This window comes from Mirounga leonina, unplaced genomic scaffold (assembly GCF_011800145.1).
Source record: "Mirounga leonina isolate KUSES-001 unplaced genomic scaffold, KU_Mleo_1.0 Mir_180, whole genome shotgun sequence".
NCBI lineage: Eukaryota > Metazoa > Chordata > Mammalia > Carnivora > Phocidae > Mirounga > Mirounga leonina.
The window spans coordinates 35,913,863-35,929,671 of NW_023270469.1; the positions used below are offsets into that span (position 1 = coordinate 35,913,863).

Here is a 15,809-nt window from a genome sequence, read left to right on the forward strand (position 1 = left end):
GGGTATTTGTCTTTAGTTTTATTTTCTTGTAGCATCTTTGTCTGACTTTGATATCAGGGTTATGCTGGTCCATAGAATGAAAAAGAAGTGGGGCACCTGGGTGGCTCAGTCGTTGAGCGTCTGCCTTCGGCTCAGGTCATGGTCCCAGGGTCCTGGGATCAAGCCCCGCATCAGGCTCCGCGGGAAACCTGCTTCTCCCTCTCCCACTCCCCCTGCTAGTGTTCCCTCTCTCGCTGTGTCTCTCTCTGTCAAATAAATAAAATCTTTAAAAAGAAAAAAGAAAAAGAAGTGACCCTTTCTCTCCAACTTTTTGGAAGAGTTTGAGAATTGATGTTCTGTAAACAGTTGGTAGAATTCCCCAGTGAAGCCATCCAGTCCAGGGCTTTTCTTTTTTGGAAGATAGTTTGATTTTACTGATTCAGTATCCTTGCTAGTTAGAGATCTATTTGAATTTTCTATTTAGTTTTATTCAGTTTTGGCAGAATATGTGTTTCTAGGAATTTGTCTATTTCATCTAGATTAGCAGTTTGTTGGTGTAGAATTGTTTTTAGGATTCTCTTTTAATCCCTTTTAGCTGTAACATCTAAACTGTCTCCACTTGAATTTCTGATTTTAGTAATTTGAATCTTCTCATGTTTCTCTTTTTTCCTTGGTCATTGTAACTAAAAGTTTGCCAATTTTATGGAGCTCTTCAAAGAACGATTTTTTTTCTTTTCTTTAATTTTTCCATCCTCTATTTATCTCTCTTTTCTATAATTTCAGTGTTTCTGACAAAGGCATAGAATTCCAAGTTTAGTTTGTCCTTTTTTTCTCATTCTTTAAGGTTAAGTTACTGATTTGAGATCTTTCTCCTTTTTTTAATATAGGCATTTTTAGCTATAAATTTCCTTCTTTGCACTGCTTTCACTGCTTCTCATCAAGTTTCGCTGTGTTGTTTTCATTTTCATCTATCTCAAGATATTCTCTAATTTCCCTTGTGATTTCTTCTTTGACCAGTTGGTGGGTTAAGAGTGTGTAGTTTAATTTCCACATATTTATGAATTTTCCAGTTTTCATTCTGTTATTGATTTCTAGTTTTATTTCAGTGTGATTGGAAAAGATATTTTGTGTGATGTCAGTCTTTTAAGATTTTTGTGTGTATGTGGTGTAATATATGGTCCATCCTGGAAAAAGTTCCATATATGCTTGAGAAAATTGTGTATTTTGCTGTTGTTGGGTAGAACTTTCTGTATATCTATTAGATCCAGCTGGTTTATAGTGTTATTCTTTTATTTGCTTATTAATCATCTGTATAGTTATTTTACCCATTATTGAAAGCAGGATAGTGAAGTCTCCAGCCATTGTAGAACATCCAATTCTGCCTTGAATTCTGAAAATGTTTGCTTCTTATATTTTAGGACTCTGATTTTTGGTTTATATTTTTTTATAATTGTATCTTTTTGATGAATCCCTTTTACCAATATACAGTGTTCCTCTTTGTCACTTGCAACAGTTTTGATTTAAAGTCTATTTTTGTTGATATTTGTATGGCCACCCCAGCTGTCTTTTGGTAACTATTTGCATGGAATATCTTTCTGATTTTTTCACTTTCAACCAATTTATATCGTTAGATCTAAAATGAGTCTTTTTTTTTTTTTAAGATTTTATTTATTTATTTAACTGACACAGAGACATCTAGAGAAAGAACACAAGCAGGGGGAGTGGGAGAGGGAGAAACAGGCTTCCCACCAAGCAGGGAGCCCAATGCGGGGCTCGATCCCAGGACCCTGAGATCATGACCTGAGCTGAAGGCAGCCGCTTAACCAACTGAGCCACCCAGGTGCCCCTAAAGTGAATCTTTTTAGAACAGTATATAGTTGGATCTTTGGGATTTTTTTTTTTTAATTATTATCTATTCTGCCAATCTCTGCTTTTTGAATGGAGGGTTTAACTCATTTACATTTATAGTAATTACTAAGAAGAAAGGACTTCTGCCCTTTTATTGTTTGTTTTCTAAATGTCTTAAAACTTCCTGTCCCTCATTTTCTTCATTACAACCTTCTTTTGTGGTTAATTGATTTTTTGTGGCAACACATTTGAATTTCCTTTTGTGTATATTCTTTAGATATTCTTTGTGGTTATAGTGGGGTTTTGTCTTTTTATGAGTTGGTTACATCTTTAAAAGTCATCTTTACTATTTTGTGAGCACGTGAGAACCTTTTCATATTAAAGAATGGGGTAGTTCAGGGCGCCTGGGTGGCTCAGATGGTTAAGCGTCTGCCTTCGGCTCAGGTCATGATCTCAGGGTCCTGGGATCGAGTCCCACATTGGGCTTCCTGCTCCTTGGGAGCCTGCTTCTCCCTCTGCCTCTCTCTCTCTCTCTCTGTCTCTCATGAATAAATAAATAAAATCTTTAAAAAAAAAAAAAGAATGGAGTAGTTCATATATAGATACTGACCCAACTTAAAAGTGGAAAAACTCTAAGGACAGATTTTAGGATTCTTCCCTTAAACTCCTGATAATTCACATGAACAAATCCCAGGAAAAATTGGTTCTATTGCCTTTCTATCTTCTGTAAAAGTCCAAGTGATTTGTCAGTACTTCCTAATAATTATTTTGTTGATTTTGCTTATAAGTACAAATCATATTACATTAGCTTTGATTTTTTTAAAAAACTGCTTTCAAAAATACCATCATGTTTTTGGCTTGGTTTTGAGTGGCTTGGTTTAACTTTAGTCTACATTTGGATAGTGCTGATTAGTCTCTCTGACTAGTCCCTTTCCTCACAATCACCTCTGTATGAAGAAAATTACCTTTTAAAGACTCATCCAAACTGCCCCAATATAGTTGACTGTGTATGTTCACATCACATATATTTTAAAAATAAGTGGTAGATCTTCTGTATTGTCCTCATAAGAGAAGGAAATATTTTCACTTTTATATCCTGACTGATGAATACAATAAAATGGTAAACTATATGATTTTTGCAAATCAAAATTTGTAAATATAAAGGTAAGATACTATCAGATATTTTTCTTGAGAAATTTAGGAATTAGTAATTTTTCCCTTCACTTATAATTTCAAGGTATTATCATTATTATTCCATGGATTCTATGTTGGGATCATGATCGTATATGACCTATACAAGCTTTATTATAGCTGAACTCTTCTATCTATAATTTTAAAAGACTTGATGAATTGACAGATGGCTACTTGGGTTATGAAGCTGATTTAGCCAATCAGCCTTCCTCCCTGCCTTCCATTCATTTATTCAGCATTTATCATACGAGATACTGTGTTTTGCTATGAAGATACAAAAGTGGATGAAACAGTCCCTTCTCTAAAGGATCTTATTATAGTCCTTTAGGTGAGGTAACATACATGCAAATGAGGCAGTTGCAGGAATGACTGTGACAAAGACTGTTTGAGGCGGAAAACGAAGTGCTCCCTGATTAAATATCCAGGGTGCTTCCAGCAGGCGGCATCAGCTGTGGAGCAAGTAGTCCTTGAAGGGAGGGCCTGTGAGTTTATCCTTGAGGACAGTTAGATTTTAGAAGGTAGAAATGTTGAATAACTGAGGTTGTTCCAAACAGAGGCTACAGAATGAACAAAATGCATAGAGCCCAGGCTTATTTGGATCACAAGAAGTAGTAAAAGAAAGAAGAGAGAAAAATGCGTCAAGAAAAGGAGATTAAAGCTAGAGTTAGAAGGTCTTTAAAGGCTAAAATTAGAGTTCATATCATAGGCATTGAGGAGTTTTGAAGAGTCTCGTACTACAAAATGACATAATCAGAGCCGTGCTTCAGTTGGAGTGGAGAGGCTGTGTAGGAGGGAGGCTAACTTCCATAGTAGGGGGCTAGACCAAGATGGTCTGAACCAGAACAGCAACAGAGGGAGAGTCGTGGAAGTGCAATCAACAAGATTTGGTGACTGACTAGACCAAAAAGTAACAGAATGAGTCAAAGATACCTACAGTTTGGGTCTGACTGACTTGGAAATGAAAATTGGAGAGATAAGAGGAATAAGTATTGAGTTATTTTGGCTTTAGTGATTTTCTCAAGTAGCTGGAAATGCCAAGAGCTCAGCAGTGATATTTACCGGGAGTAAACTGTTGCTGCTTCTTGTTGCCCTATGGATGCATATAAGCTGTTTCCAAAAAAATTTTTATCAACTTTTCACACTTGGAAAAAAAACAGCTGTGTAAAGGCTATTTCAAATAACTACAAAGCAGTGCTTGATACAAAGAGTTTCAGTTAGCAAGAAAGCCTTTCAGCAGTTTTCCTCTCTCCTCAGTTTGTTTATTCCCAACATCTTGTACCTGTGCTTTCCATAGTGCCTAGCAGCCCCATGTGGCTGTTGAATACTCATAATGTGGCCCATCTAAATTGAAATGTGCTATAATTATAAAAATATATCCTGGATTTCAAAGACTTGGTATAAAATAATGTAAAATATTTCATGAATAATATTTTATATGTGTTAAATGAGGATGCTTTGGGTATTGTTTCAGGGCTCCCCAACACCACCCACATGGTAGGTGATTTGCTAGAAGGACTCACAGGACTCCATGTATTTGAATACTTATGGCTGAGAATTCTGACGGTGAAAGGATATGGGATCAACAAAGGAGAATTACTTTCTGAGTCCTCTCAGAGAAATCCTCTAACAGGCTTTCTTAACGCTCACTCCCTCTCATGAAGGGCACACGGAGCATGTACATTTCCCCAGCAACAAACAATGCAGTAACATGGATGATGTTTCTGTCCAGAGAAACCCATTAGAGCTCAGCACCTAAGGTTTTTATTGGGAACTGGTCTCATGGGCACTTTCTGCCTTGCCTGCACCAAAATTGTGGACTCACAGAAGGAAAGAAAGTATTTGGCATAAATGACGTTCATACAAACCCTAGGCACCATGAACCTTATCAGTCAGGGAATGGAGGAAAGTCCAAGTTCCCAGTTGCCAAAAAAGGGCCAGCCTTGCACACAGACCCTTCTAAAGGCAGCCTCTTCCTGCTGTAGTAACTCTTGTCTGCACAGATATATTGGCTTAAATAAGCTAGTAGTAAAATTAATTCCACCTCTTTCTTTTTAAAGATCTTTATAATGTAGCTACTTGGTCACATTTTGGCTCATGTTATATTTATTTTGGGCAGCACTGATATAAATCTTAAATGCAAAATTCTTCTCTAATGTGTTTTAGTTAAGGTATTTCTCTATATACATTAATGATTTCTCCATCAGTACAAATCGTATAAGTGAACAGATGAAAAGCCTCCCTCAAGCAATGTCTTCACAAGAATCACTAAATATAAGACTTAGCTCCATATCCTAAATTTAGCTTTATTATCCATAAAGAACGAGAAAACTATCCCTCCAAAAAAAAAAAAGAAGTCATATGTATGTGATCAAATAAAGGATTTTGTAAGTTTTTATAAAACAAAAGTCCCAGTTTGGAAATCTCCTTTTAATAAGCACATTAGCTCCAAACAGTAGTACATTTTTATATGCTAATTAATTCAAACTGTTAAACTCTTTTCTCTAAGCTATTAATGATGTGTAATTGTTATGAAACCATTCATGAAAACAATCAGTATTTTAGAAAAGGTTTATGTGGATAAACTAATTCTGCATGAGATATTCACTTCATACCTACCCATTATAGATTACAGATATGACTAAAATAACTTGGCTGAAATGAATGATACAGAATAGCACTTCCCCAGCACTGAATACTAATATATATCTCACTCTTTGAGACAGGATATGGTTTTAGGAAAATAATTTCTAGGACTACAACTGTGAAAGCAGCAGAAGTTATTTTTGTTAGAATAAATCCATAATGTGATTCTCAGTGACATACTGCCTGTGGGGCTCCTGCAGGCCTGGTTGAAGGACAGACCATTTCTCAGCATCATTGCCACATCTCATGAGAAGAGGGGGAGAATTGAAATCCTAACCCTTCTTCTTTCTCACTCCATGACCCAGCAGTGAGTAAAGGGGGAAAGTAGAAAGTCCTCAGGCTATAAGTAGAAAACAGTTTATAACTCGCACTATTTTTGCTATTCTCTTTGTCCCTTATAAATTCCAATAATTCAGCCATTTTTTATAGTTTTGAATTGAAGCATGTCATTAGCATCCCATGTCAGTAACTCAGTAACTGATAACTTCAGTTCTCTTTATGAACAGCTATGTTTGTCCACTGAAAATGCACAGAGCTTAATACATCTGTAGTTATGAATATAATACATTTCTACAAAACAATATCTGATGATGTCAGCACTGCTTTCTAATTGCTTTAAATAATGTGGGGAGCAGTTGTAAAGAATTCTGTAATAAAAACTGAGGGTGGGGCGCCTGAGTGGCTCAGTCGGTTAAGCGGCTGCCTTTGGCTCAGGTCATGATCCCAGGGTCCTGGGATCGAGCCCCACATCGGGCTCCCTGCTCGGCGGAGAGCCTGCTTCTCCCTCTCCCTCTGTCTGCCACTCTGCCTACTTGTGCTCTCTATCTCTGTTAAATAAATAAATAAAAATCTTTAAAAAAAAAAAAAAACTGAGGGTGTTTTCTACTCACTGTTCAATCAGTGAGAAACACCGATTAGAAAATCTTTTTCTACCCTTTTGAGGATTATAAAGAGACATCAAAATGTTCTGTGTCACACAGTGTTCTGTGGATAAACTTTAAGAGCTAATGATAGTTTGACTCAAAATCAGAATACCTAGAAACCACAGTGCTGCTTATAACCTCACTCAGCCCTTCTTGAAAATAGCTTCTGTTCTCTGTCTCCTCATTTGTAAACTGGATAATACTGGTAAAATTAGAGGTCAGTAGGTAATATGATATAGTATGTAACAGAATTGTGGTATGACATAGAAACAAAATGGAAAACTCAGTTTTTAGAAGTATTCAAAAATGCTGTGTGTTCTCTAGGCCATTTGTTACGTTAAAGTGCACACCTGGGTGTAATACAATTTTATGATCTATATGACACAGCTGAGGTAGGGACACTAGCTAATTTTGTACTGAAATAAAATAACACCATACATTTTCATTGGCTTTTCTCTTCCTAACCTAATGGTTTGTTTATGTAACTAATACCTTTTGTCCTTATGGTAAGCTTTGAAACCATCAAGCATTTCTTAAGAATCATGAAATACTTAATGGTTAAATGATACCACATGGATTCAGTCTCTGAGTAAATTACTTACTGGATATATACATGATTCTTCTGAGAATAGAAATAACAACATGATTGAGACCACTAATTTCATAGTCTTGTTGATTTTATTTTATTTTTTTGTTTTGTTTTCAAGAATTTATTAGAAAACACAAATGGTGGGGAGGGACAGAGGGAGAGGGAAAAGCAGACTCCCATTAAGCAGAGAGCCCAACACGGGGCTCGATCCCAGGACCCTGGGATCATGACTGAGCTAAAGGTAGACACTTAACCAACTGAGCAAGTCTCATTGATTTTAGAACCAGAAGTCTGAAATACCCTATAGTCCATCCCATTCTTTTAAAAAGAGGAAGCAGACACCCAGGGAGTTAGTTAAAATCTTAAAGTAGACAGGTTAACTAATAACAGAAACAATTTTTATTAATTACTAGTCCATTGTTATTTCTACTCTCTGTTTCATAGCACTATTTCCCAAGTTACAGTTCTTAGTTATTTTATTTTAGATTCTTGAGTCATGAGAGCCACCTACAGGTTATTATACTTGAAAAGGAGTGGGTAAGTCCTCAGCAAATAAGCCTAAAAGTTTTGTGCAAAGATTATTTAATCGTGGGGCACCTGGGTGGCTCAGTCATTAAGCATCTGCCTTCAGCTCAGGTCATGATCCCGGGATCCTAGGATGGAGCCCTGCATCAGGCTCCCTCCTTCTCCCTCTCCCACTCCCCCTGCTTGTGTTCCTGCTCTCGCTATATCTCTGTCTGTCAAATAAATAAATAAAATATTTTTTAAAAAGAAAAAAGATTATTTAATCGTATATAGATAAAACTCATGCTTAAACTCAATTTAGTTTATAGTGCGGAAGGAGAAGGGTTTACACAAATCCTAGCTCATAGTGATTAACCATAGATTATTAGCCTGCTGAACTAGAACTTGGGTGACTGTTACCATTTGGGGATTCTGCCTTAAACAGAGATTATATTTGTTCTCTACGAGCAAAGCAATTTTGGATGTTACTTTTTGTTTTAATTGAAGAATAATTGACATTCACTCAATATGGTACTAGTTTCAGTGATTTGATATTTACATACATTACAAAATGATCACAATAAGTCTAGGTTCCATCTGTCACTATACAAAGTTGTTTACAGTATTACCGACTATAGGGGTGCCTGGGTGGCTCAGTCAGTTGAGCGTCTGCCTTCGGCTCGGGTCATGATCTCAGGGTCCTGGGATCGAGCCCTGCATCGGGCTCCCTGCTCAACGGGAGGCCTGCTTCTCCCTCTGCCTGCCACTCCCCCTGCTTGTGTTCCCTCTCTCGCTGTGTCTCTGTCAAATAAATAAAATCTTAAAAAAAAAAAAAAAATTACCAACTATATTCCCTATACTTTACATTACATCCCTGTGACTTATGTATTTTATAACCAGAAGACTGTTCCTCTTAATCCCCTTCCCCTACTTTGTCCTGTGTCTGCACCCCCCCTTCCCTCTGGCAACCATCAGTTTTTTCTCTGTATCTGTGAGTATTCCTGTTTTGTTTGTGCATTTGTTTTGCTTTTTTAGAATCCACATGTAAGTGAAATCTATGTATTTGTCTTTCTCTAACTTATTTCATTTAACATGATACCCTTTAGGTCTATCCATGTTGTCACAAATGGCAAGATTTTACTCCTTTTTATGGCTCAGTAATACTCCATTCTATGTATGTATCACATCTCCATTCATCCATTTATGGACACTGAGGTTGCTGCCGTATCTTGGCTATTGTAAATAATGCTGCAATGAACCTACAGGGATGTCTGTATCTTTGGAATTAGTGTTTTGATTTTCTTCGGATAAATATCCAAGAGTGGAAATGCTGGATTATATGGTAATTCTATTTTTAATTTTTTGAGGATCCTCCATACTGTTTTCAACAGTAGCTGCACCAGTTTGCATTCCCACCAACAGTGCACAAAGGGTCCCTTTTTTCCACATCTCCACTGACACTTATTTCTTGTCCTTTTGATAATAGCCATTCTGACAGGTGTGAGGTATTCTCTCATTGTGGTTTTGATTTGCATTTCCCTGATGATCAGTGATGTTGTGGATGTTTTCTGTTGACCTACATTATAAGTCTAGTAAATATTTAATAAATATCACATTATGTTTTAGGATTTCTGGGGTCCCAATAAATACCTATTTTTACAGCCCATCTTCAGAGCTAAATTGAGAAATAGACAAAGGGGGTCAGGCAGGTAGATACCAAACTGTTTGTGTTTACCAAACTGTTGGTTTTATTACTGATGATGCAGTTGGACAATGTGTTTAAGTATTCCAAAGCTTCCTGTGATTGTAACCTAAAGAGAGAGCTTTCTCAAGAGGAAAAGAAATACTAAATTAATTGTTTTGATAAGGTTCATTGTATATTTATTTTTTAAAAAGATAATATTTAGGGGAGAAAATCCAGTTATTATTAGTCCTGTAAAATTTTACATATTTCTTTTCATCTTGAAAAGAAACTTAAAAAGAAAATATAAAAAATAATTGAGGTCTGTCAATATGCTGAGACACATATCTTAAATGTAGAATTTTTTTAGACAGGAAATACATTTTTCTTGATTATATTTTTGGAAGTCACAATGATTAGTTGATTTTTAGGGGCTTCTGTCAGTGTGAGAGACACGCCATTGTGTTTCTTGACTTTCAGATTCTTGTGTGTGTGTGTGTCTTTACACTGAAATACACATTATTACAATGTTGGCACTTTTGTCTCCAATCTAGGATGTTATTTCTTAACAGAAGTAAACACACTGAGTCATAATCTAGTGTAGCAAATGTTTACATATACAAGGAGAAGTGTCACATAGAAGCACCATCCAGAGTACGATGGGAACACAGAGGAGTCACACTAGCTATCTAGGAGAATTGAGGCAGTCTTCCCAGAGAGGGCAGCATTTTGGATGATCTTGAAAGATGAGTAGGTGGTCATCAGGAAGGGAAAGGAGGAGACATCTCAGGCTGAAAGAATGATTTATACAAAATATGACATTACACGGTGTATATTCCATGTATCTTTATCATTTAAAAAATTTTAATTTTGAAATTCCAAGGAGTGATTTTTTTTCTGGTAAAATCTACATGACATAAAATTTGCCATTTTAACCATTTTTAAGTGCATAGTTCAGTGGCATTAAGTACATTCATCATCACCACTATCTATCTCCAGAACTTTTTAAGATTTGATTTATTTATTTGAGAGAGAGCAAGAGTGAGAGAGATCACAGAAGGAGAGAGAGAAGCGGGCTCCCTGCTGAGCAGAGAGCCCTGACCCTAGGATCATGACCTGAGCCAAAGGCAAACGCCTAACTGATTGAGCCACCCAGGTGCCCCAATCTCCAGAACTTTTTTATCATCCCCAGCTGAAACTCTGTCCCATTAAACACCCCATTCCCCTCTCCCACCAGGTCCTGGTAGCTGATGTTCTCTTTTTCTCTCAATGAATTGACTGCTCCAGGTACCTCGTATACCTGGAATCATACAATACTTGTTCTTTTGTGTCTGGCTTCTTTCAAGCATATTGTCTTCAAGATTTATCCATGTTGGGCGCCTGGGTGGCTCAGTTGGTTAAGCGACTGCCTTCGGCTCAGGTCATGATCCTGGAGTCCCTGGATCGAGTCCCGTATCGGGCTCCCTGCTCGGCAGGGAGCGTGCTTCTCCCTCTGACCCTCCCCCCCTCATGTGCTCTCTCTCTCTCATTCTCTCTGTCTCAAATAAATAAATAAATAAAATCTTTAAAAAAAAAAAAAAAGATTCATCCATGTTGTAGCATTTGTCAGAATTTCCTTCTGAATTTTAACCCTGAATAATATCCCATTAGATATGTATATACCACATTGCAGTCCTCCATTCATCCATCAACAAACATTTATTTAGGTTTTTTCTCCCTTTTGGTGGAATAATGCTGCTGTGTGCTTTGTGAATAAAGCTGCCATGATCATTGGTGTGCTCTGTTCGAGTCCCTGCTTTCAGTGGTTTGGGGTATGCACCTGGACGTATGCACCTGCTGGAGCAGATGATAATCAGTGTGGATTTTTTTTTTTTTTTAAAGATTTTATTTATTTATTTGAGACAGAGAGAATGAGAGACAGAGAGCACATGAGGGGGGGTGGTCAGAGGGAGAAGCAGGCTCCCCGCCGAGCAGGGAGCCTGATGCGGGACTCGATCCCGGGACTCCAGGATCATGACCTGAGCCGAAGGCAGTCGCTTAACCAACTGAGCCACCCAGGCGCCCATCAGTGTGGATTTTTGAGGAGACTCCATCCTGTTTACCACAGCAGCTGTACCATTTTACATTCCCCCAGCAATGCACCAAGGGTTCCAGTGTCTCCACATCCTCACCAATATTTTCTTGTAACATTTTGAAAAAATTTACCAGGCTCTGTACTAGTTCTGTAAGCACCATAGTAAATGTATTCCTATTCTCATTACACTAAACATGACATTTGGCACCCAGCGGAAGTGAAGAGTTTTTACCTGAGACCATGTCAGAGAGTATTGGCCCTTATCTTATTGCTTCTATAGCGCAGAGTGTATTCATAGAACAAGTTGAAGTGTAAATAAACCAGGATGAGTTCTTAGCAACAAACTGTTCTTCTTTCCTGCAGCTCCCTGCACAGGTAGCACTTTCTTCTGCCACAGCAACATGTGCATCAACAATTCTTTAGTCTGTAACGGTGTTCAGAACTGTGCATACCCTTGGGACGAAAATCACTGTAAAGGTGAGTGCGCTGGCAAAGCCCAACCTTTTTGAGAGAAAAATGGCCGTTGCCCTAAAGAAAGACTTAAAATGTCCTTTTCTGTAACTGTGTTTAGCGTAGCTGCTTTGGCTGAAATGGAAACATAGAATATAAATGTTCTTTTAAATGGATCATACAACTCTCATATGTGATAAAAGCAAAGAAAAATACTTATTCTCAATGAAAGCATTCTTTTTTTTCTTACAAACTATGCTTTTTAAGTTGTTCAAAAGTCCACCATAATATTTCCTGCATTATTTTCTTAGTCATTTGTATTGTAAGGATACCTTATTCTCGGAATAATTTAGAAAGTAACCTAGAGTAGTAGTATTTTAAAAATTATATAGAAATACTATTTAATAAATACTGATGGATTCAATCTTAAAAAGCAGCAAAAGCAGACTAGTAAGAACTGCTTTTTTTCATTTTATAAAATTTCCTATGCTGTATGTCTAAGGTAAACATGACTTATGGTAATAGTGGAATATCTACAGACATTATCAAATCACTGTCTCAGTCTTAAAGTTTACCTGCCTTCTATTCTCCAAGAGTTCAGTAAATATCTTACTATGAGAAGTTAGTGTGATCTGATACAGCTGTCTTAAGTACTTGACATGAAGTATTTTCAGATAATCATTCAAACGGTAGATCGTGATGTTATACCTCAGTGGGTTAGCCTGATCACTTTTGTCCTCTCTTGCTGATGGCCATCAGTAGAAATACTGTGGATATACTTAAACGTGGCAGTTGGTCAAACATACCACAGAGCAAAAAGCTAACTTGATAGAACAAGAGTATTTCTTTTGGCATTTTCTCTATATTGATGTTTTTATTTTTTTATTTTATTTTTTTTAAAGATTTTATTTATTTGAAAGAGAGAATACAAGTGAGGGGAGGGGCAGAGGGAGAGGAAGAAGCAGGCTCCCCACTGAGCAGGGAGCCCGATGCAGGGCTCGATCCCAGGACCCCGGGATCATGACCTGAGCCAAAGGCAGATGCTTAACCAACTGAGCCACCCAGGCGCCCCTAGATTCATGTTTTTAATTTGATTTGCAAATTGTATGCCTTCATGTACCTTCTGAGTAAAGAACCAAGTCCTTTTTCTTTTATGTAATCTATCTGACTATATTGTGATTGGTTAGTTTAACCAGAAATCATAATGGGATTATTTTTTTAAAAAACCTAATTTTAGGGCGCCTGGGTGGCTCAGTTGGTTGAGCGACTGCCTTCGGCTCAGGTCATGATCCTGGAGTCCCAGGATCGAGTCCCGCATCGGGCTCCCTGCTCTGCAGGGAGTCTGCTCCTCCCTCTGACCCTCCCCCCTCTCATGTGCTCTCTCTTTCATTCTCTCTCAAATAAATAAATAAAATCTTTAAAAAATAAAAAATAAAAACCTAATTTTAAATGGTATCATCTATAGTGTATTTGACCCATGTGTTCTGCTTTACCTAAAAATAACCTTACCAGTTTGTGACAGGACTCATTAATGAATTTTGAAAGCCTTGTTGTTTCTCTTTCTGCAGAAAAGAAAAAAGCAGGACTATTTGAACAAGTCACTAAAACCCATGGAACAATTATTGGCATCACATCAGGGATTGTCTTGGTCCTTCTCATTATTTCTATTTTAGTACAAGTGAAACAGCCTCGAAAAAAGGTCATGGCTTGCAAAACTGCGTTTAATAAAACTGGATTTCAGGAAGTGTTTGATCCTCCTCATTATGAACTGTTTTCCCTACGGGACAAAGAGATTTCTGCAGACCTAGCTGACTTGTCAGAAGAACTGGACAACTACCAGAAGATGCGGCACTCCTCCACTGCCTCCCGGTGCATTCATGACCATCACTGTGGGTCGCAAGCACCCAGTGTCAAACAGAGCAGGACCAACCTGAGTTCCATGGAACTGCCTTTCCGAAATGATTTTGCACAACCACAGCCAATGAAAACATTTAACAGCACTTTCAAAAAGAGTAGCTACACTTTCAAACAGGCACATGAGTGCCCTGAACAGGCCCTAGAAGACAGAGTAATGGAGGAGATTCCTTGTGAAATTTATGTCAGAGGGCGAGAAGATTCTGCACAAGCGTCCATATCCATCGATTTTTAACCTTCTACTAAGGGGACATTAATTATTAAGTGTGTGTGTATGCCGCCTACAGAGCACCCATGCTCTTCAGCAGCCAGCCCTTTTCTCCTATCAAAACTAGCAAGACCTTCGTTCCCACCAACCTACTGTAGCAGTGAAGCTTTTCTTGTCTCAGGCAGTCTATGTGTTAAACCAACCAAGGGACCTCCTCCGGTCCATGAACAAAATAACAGTCACTATTGCTTGGTGTCACACACACAAAGTACCAGCGAAATAGCATTTGAAGAGGGGGGTGGTGGTGCTGAGCCAGGCTCAGGCTGCCTGTTAGGCTTAGCAACAGGAATACTGCTCTGGATTGATACAGCTTGTCAACATTTTGATCCCACAATAAGTTTAAAAATAAGATTTGTCTCTACATTCCTTTTGGGTTTTTTTCCCTCTAAATTTAATTTGTTTTATAAGTCCGTGATTTTACCATTTTGGTTTCTTACATAAACATAAATGGTCAACGTACCACACATACTTCAATACAGGCATTTGTTCTAGAATTTGTCAAAATATAACTCCTTACTGTGCTAAGTGCCAGTGAAGACCCAGAGTTCTGTTTCACCCATCTGTTTCTTCTTGACTAATTTCTATACTGCTGCCTTTTAATTACTGAATCCTTAGTCCTTATTTTTTGTGAATAGTAGATGATATGATTTATCATCTTTAAGTCCTATTTTGTCTTATACTAGAAGATTTCATAATCCTAGGATGTACGCACCCTTGCCAGTTATGACTAAAAACTTGAAAGAGATTAAAACTTCTGGAAATCCTTTCAAATTTCCCAAATTTGGTCACATGCGGTGGTGGCCCATTCATTCCTGTGTGCAGTCGTTTCATTCATCTTGGGGGAGGCTGGTAATTATGTTTCTTTGCAGCATTTCTCATCACCAGATTTGTGTTTCCTGTTGTTTTTATAAGATGATTTTGCTCCCTTTGTATTGGTTTATGTTATGGCATATGGTAGCCAAGGTTGTATGAGCGTTAAAGGAAAATTCCTAAGAAACTGTAAGAGCCCTCAAATTGCTTCTTACTTGGGACAATACATTTTTCTAGTTCTTACCAAGAATAACAACTTCCACTTTTTTTTAAACTGCACTTTTGACCTTATGTTTTTTTTTATGGTATATAAACAATAATTTATAAACATGATATAAAAACTCATTGTGTTTTTTTAGACTTTTGATATTATTTGATACTGTACAAACTTTATTAAATCAAGATTAAAGACCTACATGAGCGATTTCTTTCAGTGTTCATATTAGTGGCTTTATGTACAAATATGCTGTGATGGAACGACACGTTATAACTTACTGTAAAGACCTTAGTAATGTGTACGTAAGCGTTTGTTTCCTTTTGTTATTGCATTTAGTTTATGATGAAATTTTCACTGTGTGTTATTTATTGTTCTAAATCACTACACAAATCTTACATTAAAATTAAATGCATTGTTACATGATTCTTCAATCATGTTATTGCCCTGAGATTTTGGATCTTAGGTATATATGGAAAGGAATCCATTTATCAAATTATAACTAACACAGACATGCCATTTTAAAGAGAGAAATTCTCATTTTGATATTTTTTGTAGCAAATTCTCAATGAAATGAGAAATTAAAGGTTCACTGAATTTCATTGGTTTTTTAAGATATCACATGTATGGGTTTTCTCAGATTAGTGAAAACTGGGACCTTTAAATATGATACATATAAAATACCCCTTCAAAATGTTTCTTATAGCACATTTTTTTATTT

The 15,809-nt window shown here is 37.3% G+C and overlaps 1 protein-coding gene across 2 annotated transcripts in view; it reads left to right on the plus strand.

Moving 5' to 3' along the window:
• Positions 1 to 14,509, plus strand: part of NETO2 (neuropilin and tolloid like 2) — a 56,863-nt gene extending 42,354 nt beyond the window's left edge. For both annotated transcript variants that reach the window (XM_035025280.1, XM_035025281.1), the window contains exons 8-9: positions 11,796 to 11,909; positions 13,451 to 14,509. In XM_035025280.1, the coding sequence (XP_034881171.1) occupies positions 11,796 to 11,909; positions 13,451 to 14,031 (695 nt within the window). In that variant the 3' untranslated portion in view covers positions 14,032 to 14,509. The remainder of the gene's footprint in view (positions 1 to 11,795; positions 11,910 to 13,450) is intronic.
• Positions 14,510 to 15,809: the final 1,300 nt, after the last annotated feature.